Here is a 19905-nt window from a genome sequence, read left to right as displayed (position 1 = left end):
GTAATTCATGGTCAGGAATCACACACTTCAGCCACAACAGAGAGCGGTAGAATGGGGTTTAGCGGGCCCTGAACTAGAGATAGGTGCGAATCCCAGAGGTGGAACCCACATCTATCTGACATTTATGACATGGATATGATGTGGATATGTCATAAATGTCCGTGATGGGAAAACCCCTTTAATGGATTGGTGTAAAGCACAATGCCATTGCACTGAAAACAAGTTCTAAAGGTACAGTGCAAACTGTTTTAGGCCTCGTTCACATCTGCGTCGGGACTCCGTTCATGGGTTCCGTCTGAGTTTTCCGTCAGGGGAACCCATGAACAGAATCCAGACTGAAACAAACGGAGACCATAGGTTTCCTTTGCATCACCATTGACTTCAAAGGTGACGATCCACTGCAAATGGTTTCCGTTTGTCGCCGTTGTGCAACGGAATCCTACGGTTTCCGTTTGTTTCAGTTTGGATTCCATTCATGGGTTCCCCTGACGGAAAGCTCAGACGGAACCCATGAACGGAGTCCCAATGCAGATGTGAACGAAGCCTTATCAAGCAATAATGGTCTGGGCTATTTTTTCATTGTTTGGACTGGGCACATTGTTTCCAATGAAAGGAAAATCTTAAAAGATTGGGAGGGACTGCACCAGTAACCTTTTACATGTTAGGGCTTTTCCACACGTAACGGAATTGCTGCAGAAAATTTCTGCAGTATTTCCGTTAAAATTAGCAGACATTCCACTGCGGAAAAACAGCACCATTTTCTGTTTTTTTTACTACAGAAAATGGTGCGGATTTTGCTGCGTTTTTTTCAATGCTAGGACATGGTGACATCTCCTCTGAAAAACGCAGCAATTCAGTCCACTTTCCGCAGCAGGAATTGACATGCTGTAGCACGAAAAATATGCACCGAAGGTGAATTTCTAGTCGGAAATTTTACGCAGCACGTGGATGAGATTTGTTACATCTCACCCACTTTGCTGCTACTGTATTCTGCTGTGTATTCTCCGTCCTCAATTCCGTTACGTGTGGGCAAGCCCTAATGGATACAAATCCACAAGCTTTCTCAGAAGAGTGGCTTTTGTTATGGTAAGACCTGGGACGTACACTATATGGACATAAGTATTGGGACACACCTTTTAATCATTGAATTCAAGTGTTTCATTCAGTGCCATTGTCACAGATGTATAAAATTGACTGGCCCGCACATAGCTCTGACCATCGAACGCCTTTGGGATGAACTAGAAAGGAGATTGTGAACCAGGTCCTCTCGTCCAAAATTAGTATCTGATCTCACAAATGGATGAATAGGAAAAAACTCCCACAGACACTCCAAAATCTTGTGGAAAGCCTTCTTAGGCTTGGTTCACACGACCTATTTTCAGACGTAAACGAGGCGTATTATGCCTCGTTTTACGTCTGAAAATAGGGCTACAATACGTCGGCAAACATCTGCCCATTCATTTGAATGCGTTTGCCAACGTACTGTGCAGACGACCTGTCATTTACGCGTCGTCGTTTGACAGCTGTCAAACGACGACGCGTAAAAATACAGCCTCGTCAAAAGAAGTGCAGGACACTTATATACATTATATGCAGGACACTTCTTTCAGACGTCATTTGAGCCGTTCTTCATTGAACTCAATGAAGCACAGCTCAAAATGTACGGCTGTCAGAGAAGCCTCGCAAAATGCAAGGAGGAGCATTTACGTCTGAAACGAGGCAGCTGTTTTCTCCTAAAAACAGTCTGTCTTTTCAGACGTAAATGCCTGCTATCGTGTGCACATACCCTTAGAAGAGTGGAAGCTGTTTTAATTGTAGAGGCGGACCAACTACATATTATTGCCTATGGATTTAGAATGGGATGTCATGTAATGTGTAAACATGGAGAAGCACTAACGACATGATAATAATGGATGGGGACAAGCGATCGGAGTAACGACCGCTCGTCCACATCCATTGCTCCGTGTGACCGGAGCAAACAAGCGCCAATCAACGAGTGTCGGCCGGGGTAAAAGGGCTTTTACCTTCCTCCTTTTTAACACTATATCTTTTGATTAAAGTAATGCCATAATTGTTCTCACATTTTATTCCTGAGATTGTATATATACAGTAGGCCATATTGAGAGACAATTGTATTATTGAGAATTAGAAACTCTAGAAATCAGTACAAGGATTTATGTGAACATTTCACCCACTAATACATGCATTATATCATATCATTGCACATGTCTGCTGTGCATCTTACCTGTCCTCTTTTCTGTGACATCTTCTCCAGCCAACGGGCAGGATTCACTTTGGGTGCTGTTGCGATGTGATGTGTCTTCAGATTTAGCAGTAGTTGGTGAGTCCAGCTGAATAGGCTTAGGGACGTGTTTCTTTTTCTTCTTTGGAAGCTTTTGTTTGGCCATAGCAAGAGAATAATACATTCCAAAATTATTCACAATGACTGGAACAGGCATTGCAATGGTAAGCACACCAGCTAGGGCACACAAAGCCCCCACCAGCATGCCAGACCAGGTCTGTGGATACATGTCCCCATACCCAAGTGTGGTCATGGTTACCACAGCCCACCAGAATCCTATGGGAATGTTCTTGAAGTGTGTGTGGTTACTTCCAGTTGGGTCTGATGACTTTGCGCCTATTCGTTCTGCATAATAGATCATGGTGGCAAAAATTAGAACCCCTAAAGCTAGAAAGATGATCAGAAGCAGGAACTCATTTGTACTAGCACGAAGAGTGTGTCCTAAAACTCGCAGTCCAACAAAATGTCTTGTCAGCTTGAATATACGTAAAATCCGAACAAAGCGAACTACGCGTAGAAAGCCCAGAACATCCCTTGCAGCTTTGGATGACAAGCCACTAAGACCCACCTCTAGGTAAAAAGGCAGAATGGCCACAAAGTCGATGATGTTCAGTAGGTTTTTCACAAATACCAACTTGTCTGGGCAGCAGGTAATTCGAACAATGAATTCCAGTGTGAACCAAAAAACACAAACCCCCTCTATGTATGTCAAAACTGGTTCTGTTTCCACCTCCTTTACCACTAGGACCTCTGTCACATTTCCCACAATGACCAGTTCTGTTACATTTATGTCCACAATAAAAGCCTCATGGGTCTCCAAGCAGAAAGTGGTAATAGACATCAGGATAAAGAAAAGAGAAATAAATGCCACTACCTGCAAGAGAAATAAAAAGACAAGCACGGGTTTTCCATTTGCACACATTCAAATTATGGAAAATGTATCTATGAAACACAAAAACCTGTCTGCATGAGGTTTCAGCGAGCAACATGTATCCTATTTACTTGTCCTAAAATGAACCATTTTTCATTTGCAGCTTCAGTCCGCCTAGTTCCAGAGCAATCACTTAGGTCATTCTGATTGCTGGGCATTCAGCCAGTAGTAAAGTGAGATACCCAGAGTCTGTTTCTATTATTTGGTCTATGTAAGAAAAAACTGACACTGTATGATTTTAGATCAACTCATCCACACTATGTTCTTGATATGAACAAGTATGGATATGAATGTTTTTAGGATTTTTCGGGGGAAAACTGTTTTAGTTTGGTAAAGAGAATCGGTCACAACACGATCCTCTAAATTAGGCCTTTTTTTGAAAATTTATATACCTGTGAATGGAATCGTTTTTTTTAATCAAAGTTTTTTGTGTTTTTAAGGACCTTTCTAATTGACTTCTGAACTTAGATGTGAACGATATTAGGTGGTTCCTGGGTTTCAGAGACACACGGTACCCGCTCCGAGCCAAGCCGTCAGTTCCGCTGAACTGACGGAATTGTCTGAGAGGGAACAATACAGCTTTTATGTATACAGCATACATCTGAGCTGTATCGTAAAAAGTAAAACATTTTTAAGTGCTAAAAAACACAAAATACAGGGTGATTCAAACAGGATGGTGCAAAAGTAAAGGTCTGTAGTTAAAGTAACATCAGTGGTACATGGCCAGTGACTGAAAATGAAAGCAAAGCTGGCTTAGTTGCCCATAGCAACCAATCACAACACAGCTTTCATTTTCAGGAGCCAAATTTGAAATGTGCTTACATAGTGTGACATAAGAAGGCGACATCGTAGCAAGAAAAAGATTTTTGCGTGTTGGAATTTTCAAGAAAGCGGTCTGTTGTGACAGTACAGCGAAACTTTCAGAATATATTTTGTAAATGTGATCCGCATAGAAACTGCATTTCACGATGGGTGAAGCAATTCAAAACCACTGGGTGTTTATGTCATGGGAAAAGTCCGGGCCGCCCAAAGACTTTGGAAGATACAGTGAACATGATTTAAGCTGTGTACGACTGTAGTCCTAGAAAGTCGACCAGGCTGACAAGTATGGAACTACAGGTGCCACAAACTACAGTATGGCGTATCTTACGAAAATGTCTACGCTGTAGGCCATATAGATTACATCTTCTTCAGGAGCTGAAACCGGACGACAAACGGAAACGCCGTGACTTTTGCATTGACTTGCAGGGCCAAATTGAAAGGACAAATTTGCTGGCAGGCTGCTGTTTAGCGATGAGCCTAAGGCTGGGTTCACACGACCTATTTTCAGACGTAAACGAAGCGTATTATGCCTCGTTTTACGTCTGAAAATAGGGCTACAATACGTCGGAAAACATCTGCCCATTCATTTGAATGGGTTTGCCGATGTACTGTGCCGACGACCTGTAATTTACGCGTCGTCGTTTGACAGTTTTTTGTGGGTGTTTTTTGCCATGCGCCGTGTGGTATAACTAATATCTTATCTTATTTATTATGTAAAAAGGGGTTTATTTATTTATTTTATTGCGGGGAGACTTTTTTATTTTTTATTATACAATTTTATTGTACATACTTACTTTTCGATCACTTGTATAATGTTTTGGAATACTTATCGCCTGGCAAGTGTATCACTGTCTCTGACATTTCCTAATTTCATATACTTATGGCAGGCCCCTGACTATCAAGGTAACCTATCGGCTTCTATGTGCTGAACGTTGGAGCCCCACTCCCTCTGTCAAACAACTTAGATGCCGAGTCGCTATTGACAGCTCCGAGTCTTAATGGAACTTAGAGATCATATCATTACTAGAACTTGGTACCATATCACTGGCAGTTAACACTAGTGTAAAAGCCATACCATGTGGTCATAGTTATAATAAACTTTCCCCTTTAATACTCAGTGTGGATCAATATCATATTTGAATGGGGCTCGCTGCCTGTAAAAAATGTTGGGCACCAGTGGTTAGCATTTTAGTGGTATCTAGCAATCATTCACTGTCAGCCACATTACTATACTGGTCCCAGGACAAGTTTGTACACAATGGTTTGCATGGTATCTTTATATATACCTGTGGATCCAAAATGTGAATAATTTATAATTTTTAATAAAACTGTTATGTTTATAGTCGGCTGTAGCCATGAATGAAAGAATCAAAGCCTTTGGGAGTTAGTCCAGGTATACCTGAACAGATTGCTCTTCCACAGAATACATTTTTAACAATGGACTTGTGGAGTAGGAATAAAAATCGTTTATGTTTTTATTACTTTTAGTATTAACTATTCTCCAATGAAACAGTTCTATGAGCTCTTATGGGGTATTCTTCTTCTCAAGTCCTTCAGATCTTAATAAAGGGGGAAGTTTAAAAAGAGAGCAAAGCACAAAACTCACCCTAGCAGCTTTAGATGAATAGGGATCCTCAAAGAGTGCCCACATCTTGGACTGCCATCTTTTCCAACGACCTCTGGACCTGTCTGGCCTCTCGTCTATACATAGTAACTCGGGTGTGGAGTCCTTTTCCTCATCTCCATCTTCTGCTTCTACGTTTTCAAAAATATCCAAAGCCTCTTCTGCTTCCCGATGTTGTCGATATGTCATCCAGCAACACGGCTCCACATCGGTCTCATCAATGCCCCAGAATGCCAACTCTTCTTCAAACAGAGGTCCGCAGATGTCCGCCGGGCAGTGCAGCTTCCCGGTGCGGTAGTAGTTGAGGACATACGAGAAGATACCTGGATGTCTATCAAAGAAGAACTCGTTTTGTTGCGAGTCTAAATCCAACTGACTGGAGGTGTCAGGGTCTGCCAACCATGCCAGGCGAGTGCCAGGCAGCGTCCTCAAGGTGCTCTTATAGGTCTCATGCCGGGTGCCCCCCACATTGATGGTAATCTTGCCAGAGTCTTCCCCCTTTGTCATCTCCTCCTTCAGACATGTTTTGGAGGGGGGTTTGTTCCCAGACTTTCGTCCACGGTAAGATGAGACACACACCGAACTAATCATAGATTTCTCCGGCTAAGACCCCTTTAGACAGTCTCAGGGGTTTCCAGAGAGACTGTCAAGGGGTATGAGACAGCACAGATCTTCCAACAGGTGACAGAGAGAGGAGGAGAGAGCTGCAGAGAGCAAGGCGCCGAGGATGGGAGTGACTGTGATGATGATGAGGACAAATTGTCTATGGCAATTGGAGAATTCGCTCAGCAATCATGGACACAAACGAAAACAAACACGATCGCTGGAGGAAACAGTTCTCTGACGAGGTAATGAGGGGAAAAGGGCACCTTGCAGATGCTGGGGGTTGTAGTGCACTGTCCGTAGAACCCTGATGCGGGGAGGGCAGACTACTCCACCTGTGCGAATACTAATGCTACTTAATGACACTGTTGCTGATGCAGGCTACTCCACCTGTAAGATTACTTGGTCACACTGCTGCAGGGAGGACAGGCTACTCCACCTGTGCTAATATGAATGATATTTATTGACAATGCTGATCACGGAACGCAGCCTACTCCACCTGTGCTAATACCATTTTTTGAGAATGGAGCTGCTGCAGGGAGGACACCTGGATGAATACTAACACAATGACGGCGACAAGCTTTACTGTGCAGTCCCCTTTATCTTCTACACGTGAGCTGTGTTCTTAAGATTCCTTCCCACACAAATATTAAGACCTTTCCCTCCCAGGCAGCGCGTAGGCCCCTTCTTCATAGGTAGAGAACAGGATGGAAGTTGCTGAGATGTGAAGAACACGTTTCCTTGACAAAGCTGCTGCTGGATCAACAATTGGTCTTCTACAAGTGATGGAGGTTTTCTTGTAGCCTGATGCCTTGATGTATAAAGGGGGGTAACCAGAACCTGATTCCAAGATGATTCGAGCTGAAGTTTGTCTGCTCACCAGCAGATCGATGTGTTTTATGCCATAACCCAAAAGCAGCAGATGATGTTCCTCTATGTTGCCCTTCCAATGTCACCCTTGTTGGTCATATGAGCTGGGAGCTAATGGAGAGGCGTCACTCCCTGAATTAGGGGCCGCTTGTCCTTGCAGTGCTCGGTCCAGGATCCAGCAGGTGGAGGCAGACTCTATTCTCTGTAACCCTTTCACCCTGTATGGATGTGTCAAGCTTATACTGTGGAGTCATGCATCTGTTTCTCCTGTGCTTCCAGGACTGATGGCTGTCATTTATATGAACCCAACCTGTGGGAGGACCCCAGGAATTTTGCAAGGGCAAGCAAAATGTGCAGATCAATATTTTATTCTTCTGATAAAGTGCCCTGTCTTCATTAGTAAAGCTTTTAAGTAGCATCCTGAAGTTTAAAGTGATCGAGAGCTGGATGTTAAGATATCATCTGCACTAAAGTCTGCTTTACAATGGTACTTATCAGATAAAGTATAAAGAAATAACCACTTAAAGGGGGTTTTACACTGGACGATTATCGCGCAGACGAGCGTTCATATAACAGTCGTTTTCTGTGCTGACTGATGATATGTATGTAATATCGAACTATATGTGTGTGTGTGTGTGTGTGTCTGTGTGTCTATAATAATAAAGTACAATGTACCATAGCAAAGGAGAATACAGCAAACGACTAAAACTTATTCCATGTATTACAAATATTACATCATAATTCCAATATAATATTTATATATTAACACAGTAATATATATTTTATATATTTATACAAAACAGTAAAATGCAACATATCAGGGTAAACGCTTTAATTGTAAACTAAATGGAAACACGATGTAACCCCTGGAAATGTTAACTATTTTATACTAATAAAAATAACCTCTTTTGAGAATGAATTTGCCAAAGGCCAAATTAAGAGGTCACAATTGTATATCACCCCATAGACCTCCCTCTATGACATTGCATTCATCTCTGTAGTTGAGATGGATGGTGCAAACCCTGGAATTACCTAAACTCATTCCTCCAATTCATCAGTGCTTAGAATTTGTTCTGCCTGCGTTGCGCTTACTTGTAAATAATCCATTATTGGACATATGATTGACACCTCTGGTCAAATCTGTTCTCAATACAGATGGAGCGCACGTCATTCTACTTTAGAGGACATACCCTCTTCTCTATAGTTCTGCACACGATTTGCAGATGGACAAAACTCATATCCAGATGATAGTTGAAAATGTAGAATATGTTATGTTATATTTCATTTTGTGTATGATGAGTATAACAATGCTGAATTCACTTTTGCTAACCACTAATGGTTCACATTTTGTAGACCATAATTGTTTATCAAAAAACAACATTCTAGACAGCTACAAATCTCCATGTCAGTGGATGCTCCTGCAATTTAACCCAGAAATAACCAGCAAGCAACATTCAGATATCTATATGTCTCCATAAGGCATGGAGTTTATAATCAGAAAGATGGACAAAAGTATTGGTACACCTACGGGAGATTGTATGACATTCCATTCTAAATCCATAGCATTAATATAGAATTGGTCCCCTATTTGCAGCTAAAACAGCTTCCACTCTTCTGGGAAGACTTTCTACAAGATTTTGGGAATTTTTGCCCATTCATCCGGAAGAGCATTTGTGAGGTCAGACACTGATGTTGCAGGATAGTGTCGACGACTGATGTTGGAGGATCGCAATCTTTGTTCTAGTTCATCCCAAAATTGTTTGATGAGGTTGAGGTCAGGGCTCTATGCGGGCCAGTGGTTGAGGTCAGGGCTCTGTGCGGGCCAGTCATGTACTTCCACACCAAACTCCACCAACCATCCCTTTATGGACCTTGCTTTGTTCACTGGGGCACAGTCATGCTGGAATAGAAAAGGGCTTTCCCCAAATTGTCCCCACAAAGTTGGAAGCATACAATTGTCTAAAATGTCTTGGTATGCTGAAGAATTAAGATTTCCCTTCACTAGAACTAAGGGGCCCAGGCCGACCCCTGAAAAACAACCCCATGGCATAATCCCTCCTCCACCAAACTGTACAGTTGGCACAATGCAGTCAGGCAGGTAACGTTCTCCTGGCATTCGCCAAACCCAGACTCGTCCATCAGACTGCTAGATAGAGAAACATGATTCATCACTCCACAGAACACGTTACCACTGCTCCAGAGTCCAGTGGCTTTACTCCACTCCATACAACACCTGGCATTGTGCTTGGTGAGGTAAGGCTTGCATGCAGCTGCTCGGCCATGAAAACCCTTGTCATGAAGCTCCAGACGCACAGGTTTTATGCAGATGTTAATGCCAGAGGGGAACGCTGCAATTATTGTGTCAGCAGAGCGTTGGCACCTTTTATGCACTATGCGCCTCAGCACTCGGCGACCCTGCCCTGTAACTTGTGGTCTGCCACTTTGTGGCTGAGTTGCTGTGGTTCCTAAACTCTTCCACTTTGCAATAATACCACTCACAGTTGATAGTGGAATATTTAGGAGGAAAGAAAGTTCACAAACTGACATATCGATGGCATTCCATTACAGTATTATGCTAGAATTCAGTGATCTCTTTAGAACGACTTATTCTTTGACACATGTTTGTAAAGACGACTGCATGGCTAGGTGCTGGATTTTATACACCTGTGGCAATGGCACTGAATGAAACCCTGAATTCTATGATTAAGAGGTGTGTCCCAATACTCTTGTCCATATAGTATATGTGCAAGTATTACTTTTATGGAAGATCGGGCAAGGCAAAGCTCTCTATCTAAAAATAAAATAAATAACTTATTTTATATTACATTAGGGCCTCAGGCAAATAGCCATAGTATGCATAATACAGCATCCATAGAAACCTGTGGTCCCATAATATATCTCCATGGGCCTCCAAATTTATATGTGCCATGTTCCATTGCATGCTGTATTATGGAGGTATTCTCCCCTAAAGAGAATATAGTGTGTCACAGGGATACCGTATTGCAGAACACAGAGTAAGGTCTATCATATGGAGTCGTAGGAAATTCACCTGCGGGCGTACAGGCTCTGTGCACATGGATATGCCGTGTGCATGAGGTTTCTAACTAGGTTTACAGAAAATAGGTGTCATTCAACAAATGTGATCTGTAAAAATCCAACAACAGAAAGGTCTTGGATTTTATCCAATGTAACCTATTGTTAACACATGCATACACTGCAGAGTTTTTGTACAGCGTGTGAATTTACCTTACTTTACCTTATACTCCTTGTAGAACAAAACATCAGCAGGTTCCAACAGACGTGATCTGTGCCAAAGAAGGCACAGATATTTTATATCTTATATTTTAGACCTTTTTCTGATAGAAACCACTGGTAAAATATGATCGCAGCTACAATTGATAGCATTTTCGGAGTTCGAATGTTTGCTGCTATGATCCCATAGAGCATAACTGTTTCCCCCTGTTAGAGACCAACTATTTGGTTTTCCCAGGTCAATGCATTGTGATATGTAGGGAAAATTCTTCTAGATGGAGCAGTAAGTTTTAGTAGATAACCTGACATTAAAAGTTAAAGTTTTAGTTAATGAAATCAATTCCCTTCCCACTTGGAATTTTGAGTTATTGATTTTGGAACTTGAATCACTCAAATGCTTCTAAAAGCTTCCGTTAGAATGAGCAATGAGGTGTGGGGCAAGCTCACCAACAAGATAATAATCTTCAGCCAAAAAAGTATATTTGTGACTTCGCATTTTCCCTTATTTTTGTAGTGGTGTCTGACAAAATCCCTTGCGTATTCTCAATCATGTGAAGCAATTGACTATTTGAGAATTATTAGAACTTACGCTAGTCTAACGGAGAGATCGCATTTAACAAGTAGGAGGATACATCACAAAGTTTATTATCTTTGAAAATATTAATCTGTCAGGAATTTAGATCCAAAGTAATTGGTGGAGCTTTGGCAGTATGAACATTAGATTATTTTACTCCCTCACTGTATTTTGGTTTACATTTAGGTCGACCACATTCTCTAGAGCGGGGCTGTATTATAGGGAGTACAAATACGGAGGGGGTAATACCTAGTGCCTCCACCATCCTCCTCACTGTTAGTAATGCAAGAGTGTAACCACAAGTCTCTGATGCTTGGCTTCAGGGCCAGCCTTAGGATAGATGGCACCCTGTGGGAAATTATCTTTCAGTGCCCCACCCCATCATGAAAAAAATGCCCCATAAAAAGTATAATGCCCCCACAATATAATGCCCTATATAGTGCCCCCACACAGTAAAATGCCCCTTTAGTTCCCCCTATACAGTATAATAATAATAATTTTTAATAATATAATATGTTATAGCCCCTTCAAGGACACAGTATTTTGTCCTCTAATTGTGCCCACAAAGTATTATGCCCTCTAAGTGCCACACACAGTAGATTACCCTCCGTAGTGCCCCTACACAGTATAATATCCGCTTAGTGGCCTCCACACAGTATAATGCCCCCCTCCCCTGGCTGCCACACACAGCCTCACCCTTGCAGATTGTGCCATAGAGCCTCCCTGTAGACAATGTCATAATCCCCCACCTCCCCCTTGTAGACAGTGCCATACCGCCAGCCACCTCCCCCATGTAGACAGTGTCATAAAGCCCCTCATCTCCCCTTGTAGACAGTGCCCCCAAACAAAAGCATTATACTCACTTAGACCCCGTTCCCACGATTAACTGAGCTGCTCCTCAACGCCGATGATGGGATCCTTGCGTAGGCCGGCATGATCCTGCAGCTTAGTACAGAGTTTCCCAACCTTTTCAGACTCAATGCACCCCAGAAAAAAAAAAAACCTCAGGGCACCCCTACCATTTGTTTAGAGAAAGACAGAAAACGGCTAAAAACAAGCACTACACTCTTAGGCCCCATTCACACGAACGTAAAAATGCCTGTAATCACGGGCCGTAATTACGGCCCGTAATTGCGGGCCCATAGACTTCTATTGGCCACGGGTACCTCCCCGTATGCCCGTGCCATTGAAAAATGTAGAACATGTCCTATTTCAGGCCGTAATAACGGCACGGGCAGGCCCATAGAAGTCTATGGGGCTCCCATAATTACGGGTGACTACGTGTGTGCACCCGTAATTACGGGAGCGTTGCTAGGCGACGTCAGGGGATAGTCACTGTCCAGGGTGCTGAAAGAGTTAAACGATCGGCAGTAACTCTTTCAGCACCCTCAACAGTGACTTCTGATCACAATATAGATCAACGTGTAAAAAACATAGAAGTTCATACTTACCCAGAACTCCCTGCTTCTTCCTCCAGTTCGGCCTCCCTGGATGACGTTTCAGCCCATGTGACCGCTGCAGCCAATTACAGGTCAATCACAGGCTGCAGCGGTCACATGGACTGCCGCGTCATCCAGGGAGGACGGGCTGGATGTCGAAAAAGGGACGCGTCACCAAGGCAACGGCCGGGTATGTATGAATTTCTTTTACTTTTACCACGGAAAGGGCTGCCCCTTCTCTCTATCCTGCACTGAGAGAGAGAAGGGTCTGCCGATTATTGCAGTGCAATTTTGCAGCGAAAACGTGCCCGTAAATACGGGTGGAATACTGGTGACACCGAACCAGTATTTACAGGCACGGGTCCGTAAATACTGGTGCAATACGGGTCGAATACGTGTGTATTTACGGGAGGAAAAAAATACGTTCGTGTGCATGAGGCCTTAGGGTATGTTCACACAGCCATTTTTGTAAGGCAGAAATCTGATAATTTTGAGGCAGATTTTGAATTGACAGCGTTATTTGACCTTTTTTGTGTTTTTTTAAGCAGTTGAAGCTAATGCAAAAGACGCAGGCAAAAAAAGCACTCCAAACGGGCGCCGCAGGTATTTTCTGCCTCCTATTAATTTCAATTGGAGGTCAGAGGTTTAAACCACTTGAAGACCATCAGCCCCCCCATTCACAGTAAAATGACCATCAGCCCGCCACTCACAGTAAAATGTCCTTCAGCCCCCTACTCACAGTAAAATGAATGACCATCAGCCCGCCACTCACAGTAAAATGTCCTTCAGCCCCCCACTCTCACTAAAATGATCATCAGCCCGCAACTCACAGATGTCCCCTGTAGATACTGCCACACTGCCCCCTATAGATAGTGCCACACAGCCCCTTGTAGGTAGTGCCACACAGCCCCCTTGTAGGTAGTGCCACACAGCCCCCTTGTAGGTAGTGCCACACAGCCCCCTTGTAGGTAGTGCCACACAACAGGGTCTGAGTGTCGGCCGATAAAAACTGCCATTTTGGTCTGTTTTTCTCTGCCGCTTTGCATCCGTTTCCGTTCCGGGCCATGTTTCCGCTTATAACGGCCGATTTTGACCCGTTTTGCATCAGTTTTTTTTTCCCTGTCCGTTTTAAAAATGGATGAATTTGTACATTTTTTGCCACACACTTTCCTCTGTAGATAATGTTACACACTGCCCTCTGTAGTTACTGCCACAGCCCCCCTGTAGGTAGTGCCACACAGACCCTTGTAGGTAGTGCCACACAGCCCCCTTGTAGGTAGTGCCACACAGCCCCCTTGTAGGTAGTGCCACACTGCCCCCTTGCAGGTAGTGCCACACAGCCCCCTTGTAGTTAGTGCCACACAGCCCCCTCGTAGGTAGTGCCACACAGCCCCCTTGTAGGTAGTGCCACACAGCCCCCTTGCAGGTAGTGCCACACAGCCCCCTTGTAGGTAGTGCCACACAGCCCCCTTGTAGGTAGTGCCACACACCCCCATGTAGGTAGTGCCACACAGCCTCCTTGTAGATAGCAACCCCCCCCCCCCCCCGTTCCTGTAGATAGCACCACTCTAGCTCCCTGAAGGAGCGGAATCCCCCTGTGGCCGGGGATTCCGCTCCTGGACGGAGCGCTTGACGTCTCTGTCCATATATGGACAGGGACATCAGGGGCAACTCCTGATGCGGAATCCCCGTCCACAGCGTTGCCTACACTGTGACCGGGGATTCCACTCCAGGAGGAGCCCCTGACGTCTCTGTCCATTTATGGACTGTGACGTCAGGGGGTTCTCCTGGAGCTGCATCACCGGCCACCATGTCGGCAACTCTGTGGACGGGGATTCTGATTCAGGAGTTGCCCCTGATATCACTGTCCACATATGGACAGAGACATCAAGCACTCTGTCTAGAAACGGAATCCCGGGCCACAGGGGGATTCCGCTCCTTCAGAGAGGTATAGTGGCGCTAGTAGATAGCAGATGTAATGGCAGGAAGGAGGTGAAGGGAAAGTGAGCCCTAATCTACCCACCGCCCTGTCCCTGCCTACTTGCAACGACCCGCCCTAGGCGACGGGGTACAACTGGGCGGCGATCCCTACACTGTCTAAGTGCACGGGAGAACAAACAGGGAACACGCAAGGGAAGGGGCAGTAGCCCACGGAACGCCGCGAGGAAACGGAGCGGTGAATGAGAAGTCAGGACCAGGATGAAGTGGAGTATACCAACGTGAGCACGGAGAAGGAAGCAAGCCAGGGGCAAAGCGAAGCAGGTTAAGCGGAACTGCAGCAAGGCAGAAGCACGGCAGAAGCAGGCTGGAGCAAGCAGCAGTGGGGCCAGGAATCCAGAAGAGTTACAAGCACTGAGGAAGAGAACACGGCAGGTAATAATGGACAGGGGGCGGAGCTAACTCCGACTGACCAGGCCGCGATAGGCTCTCCCACTCCTGAGCCTGCCACCCTGGTTGGTGGGAGCCGGTGTCAGTCTAAGAGGTCTGGCCTCAGGTGTGGATTGCTTAATCCCAGGAGTATACCTAGACGTAGTACCTGGCAGATCCCTAACAGCAGAGCAGGGAGATACCACCCTGCTCTGCTATAGTGTTTAAAAGTATCTGTATCCTAAGTCCTAAGGTCACAGATACTATTGAATGTGGTGTCGCTGCTAGCGGCGCCGCTGGCCATGGGGTGGTCCGGGCGCCCTCATGCATGCTACGGCTGCTACAGCGGCAGCGACACCACTGAGAGAACAAGCGCCCGGGTGGGAAGGCAGCTGCTGAGTGCTGAATGAATAAATTTTAGTTTTTTAATCCCATAACAGGATTTTTTATTTTTTATTTTCTAACTATAATGTACTGGCATATATCTATATGCCAGTACATTAGCCTGTGTACTGATAGTACACAGGCAGTTATTAGGACATACCTATGTATGCCCTAACAACAGGAAATATGGTTAGACAGCCCTGGGGTCCTATAATGGACCCTGATCTGTCTGGCCATACAAGGTGTGTTTCTCTATCGCGTCACAGGAATTCCCTGTGATGCGATCAAAGGGGGTCCCCCATCTCATTTTCCTTTGATCGCGGCATTCAAGGGGTTAACGGCAGAGATGAGATTTTTCTCTTATCTCTGCCGTTAGAGTGGGGCTGTGACTGTGTATTACAGCCATTAACCCGCTCCTGATCCAATTAGCATGGTGTCTATTCTTGTAATGATACGTAATGAAGCTGATGACGAGCCTAGACGTCAAGCGTCACCCACAGGTTAAAAACAAGGCCCTGCTATTATGTAGGTATTGTATAACAATGTTTTTTAGGCAGTGTTATTAGGGCACTGTATGGCATCATTTCTTGGCATATTGTAACTCTGCTATTGGGGCATTGTGGTGGCATTATTTGGACAGTGCATGGTACCGTCACTTTCTTACTTTATGGTAATAAATAAAGATATTTGTGGTAATTGTAAACTTTTAATATATTATAGCTGTAACTTTTTTCCCCAAAAAACGGGAAGGGGTCCCCACAAAATGTACGTGTTTCACCATTGTACCTCTATGAATGACCACAATATTTTAAAAGCATGTCCACCAAGTTGACCTTATAATAGGTGGGGAATGTAAATGAAAAAAGCAACAAATTCTAAAGCAGAGAAATGACACATTAGATTCTTACAGTTCTCATGAACAACGTGAGATGTCAACAGAGTCTCAGGAATGAAAGACCCAGAAGAAAACACTTGCAATCTTTTTGAAGCAAACTCAATAAATAGACTGAAGTTTGTAGATACAAAATAATCTTAGGAGGTTGCAATTAGACTTCACCCTGGTGCACACCTTGTCTAGAAATAGAATTCCTGTATGCATTATTGTACACGTTTATTTAGACATTAGCACTAAATGTTATTGCAAAACTTGAATAATATAATATACAATATTGGGTATGTTAGCAGTTATGTTTGGGCCAGCTCTCTTCTGTGTATCTAAGGATTTTACATGTGTTCTGTATTCAAGTGTTTGTATCTCTATAGTAGAGTAGTAGTAGTAGAAAGTTTATGCACTTCTCTAATTCAGTGACACAAGCAGATATGTCTTTCCTGTCCTGTGCTATTCGCCACAGCTCCAAGAGCTATATAAGCCTTAAAGTGGTTGATCGAGAAGTTGCTGTTTCTGTAACAGGGAAATAATAGAAATTCATGAAATATTAATGCTTGGTTGAGTGCATTGCTTTCATTCTAAGTAAATCTTAGAAATATAATAATTCCGAAGGTTTATACATGCTCTGTCTATCTAGCCGGTGTTGCATTAAATTTGTGTGCAGTCCATTATGACAATAAATATTGGTGAAAATGTTATCATTGTGTCAATACACCATTTTAAATGCATTAGAAACACAGCTTATAAGTGCTCCCCATGCTACTTACAATGAGTATATTGAGATCTTCATCCATTTGCTAGTCCTTTCAGCAGCATGAACTTTATAGTTGTTCCAAAACACAGCTCTTAATAATGCTATAGATCAGGGGTCTCAAACTCGGCCGGGTAAATGGTCCGCACATAGAAAAAATGTGAAGTTGACGGCCGCATTACATTCAAATTTGATAGCATACAAAATTATTGTTAATCAATTAGTTATTTGAACTACTATAACACTACATTACTATAATAATACATTACTATAACAATTCTATATTACCATAGCAATACTACATTACTATAATACTACTTCATTACTATAATACTACTTCATTACTATAATACTACTTCATTACTATAACAATACTACATTACTATAATACTACTTCATTACTATAACAATACTACATTACTATAATACTACTTCATTACTATAATACTACTTCATTACTATAATACTACTTCATTACTATAACAATACTACATTACTATAATACTACTTCATTACTATAACAATACTACATTACTATAATACTACTTCATTACTATAATACTACTTCATTACTATAATACTACTTCATTACTATAACAATACTACATTACTATAATACTACTTCATTACTATAATCCTACTTCATTACTATAATACTACTTCATTACTATAACAATTCTACATTACTATAACAATACTACATTACTATAACAATTCTACATTACTATAACAATACTACATTACTATAACAATACTACATTACTGTAATAATACTACATTACTATACTAATACTACATTACTATAACAATACTACATTACTATAATACTACTTCATTACTATAATACTACTTCATTACTATAACAATACTACATTACTATAACAATTCTACATTACTATAACAATACTACATTACTATACTAATACTACATTACTATAACAATATTACATTACTATAATAATACTACATTACTATAATAATACTACATTACTATAATAATACTACATTACTGTAACAATATTACATTACTATAATAATACTACATTACTATAATAATTCTACATTACTATAATACTACTTCATTACTATAATACTACTTCATTACTATAACAATACTACATTACTATAACAATTCTACATTACTATAACAATACTACATTACTGTAACAATACTACATTACTATAATAATACTACATTACTATAATACTACTTCATTACTATAACAATTCTATATTACCATAGCAATACTACATTACTATAATAATACTACATTACTATAATACTACTTCATTACTATAATACTACTTCATTACTATAACAATACTACATTACTATAACAATTCTACATTACTATAACAATACTACATTACTATAACAATACTACATTACTATAATAATACTACATTACTATAATACTACTTCATTACTATAATACTACTTCATTACTATAATACTACTTCATTACTATAACAATACTACATTACTATAATACTACTTCATTACTATAACAATACTACATTACTATAATACTACTTCATTACTATAATACTACTTCATTACTATAATACTACTTCATTACTATAACAATACTACATTACTATAATACTACTTCATTACTATAACAATACTACATTACTATAATACTACTTCATTACTATAATACTACTTCATTACTATAATACTACTTCATTACTATAACAATACTACATTACTATAATACTACTTCATTACTATAATCCTACTTCATTACTATAATACTACTTCATTACTATAACAATTCTACATTACTATAACAATACTACATTACTATAACAATTCTACATTACTATAACAATACTACATTACTATAACAATACTACATTACTGTAATAATACTACATTACTATACTAATACTACATTACTATAACAATACTACATTACTATAATACTACTTCATTACTATAATACTACTTCATTACTATAACAATACTACATTACTATAACAATTCTACATTACTATAACAATACTACATTACTATACTAATACTACATTACTATAACAATATTACATTACTATAATAATACTACATTACTATAATAATACTACATTACTATAATAATACTACATTACTGTAACAATATTACATTACTATAATAATACTACATTACTATAATAATTCTACATTACTATAATACTACTTCATTACTATAATACTACTTCATTACTATAACAATACTACATTACTATAACAATTCTACATTACTATAACAATACTACATTACTGTAACAATACTACATTACTATAATAATACTACATTACTATAATACTACTTCATTACTATAACAATTCTATATTACCATAGCAATACTACATTACTATAATAATACTACATTACTATAATACTACTTCATTACTATAATACTACTTCATTACTATAACAATACTACATTACTATAACAATTCTACATTACTATAACAATACTACATTACTATAACAATACTACATTACTATAATAATACTACATTACTATAATACTACTTCATTACTATAACAATACTACATTACTATAACAATTCTACATTACTATAACAATACTACATTACTATAATAATACTACATTACTGTAACAATATTACATTACTATAATAATACTATATTACTATAATAATTCTACATTACTATAATAATACTACATTACTATAACAATTCTACATTACTATAACAATACTACATTACTATAATAATACTACATTACTGTAACAATATTACATTACTACAATAATACTACATTACTATAGTACTACATTACCATAACAATACTACATTACTATAATAATACTATATTACTATAACAATACTACATTACTATAACAATTCTACATTACTATAACAATACTACATTACTATAATAATACTACATTACTGTAACAATATTACATTACTACAATAATACTACATTACTATAGTACTACATTACCATAACAATACTACATTACTATAATAATACTATATTACTATAACAATACTACATTACTATAATAATACTACAATACTATAACAATACTACATAACTAAAATAATACTACATTACTTTAACAATACTATTATTACAC

General features: G+C 40.4%; 1 protein-coding gene across 1 annotated transcript in view; it reads right to left on the bottom strand.

Annotated features, from left to right (window-relative positions):
• The window catches only part of KCNC4 (potassium voltage-gated channel subfamily C member 4), an 82715-nt gene extending 75358 nt beyond the window's left edge, over positions 1–7357 (bottom strand). The window contains exons 1-2 of the mRNA XM_075853670.1: positions 5662–7357; positions 2246–3176 (exon numbers count right to left, since the gene is read on the bottom strand). Of these exons, the coding sequence (XP_075709785.1) occupies positions 2246–3176; positions 5662–6270 (1540 nt within the window). The 5' untranslated portion in view covers positions 6271–7357. The remainder of the gene's footprint in view (positions 1–2245; positions 3177–5661) is intronic.
• Positions 7358–19905: the final 12548 nt, after the last annotated feature.

The sequence above is a fragment of the Rhinoderma darwinii genome, chromosome 2 (assembly GCF_050947455.1).
Source record: "Rhinoderma darwinii isolate aRhiDar2 chromosome 2, aRhiDar2.hap1, whole genome shotgun sequence".
Classification (NCBI taxonomy): domain Eukaryota; kingdom Metazoa; phylum Chordata; class Amphibia; order Anura; family Rhinodermatidae; genus Rhinoderma; species Rhinoderma darwinii.
Note: the sequence above shows the minus strand (reverse complement) of the source record. Positions and strands in the feature narration are given on the sequence as shown.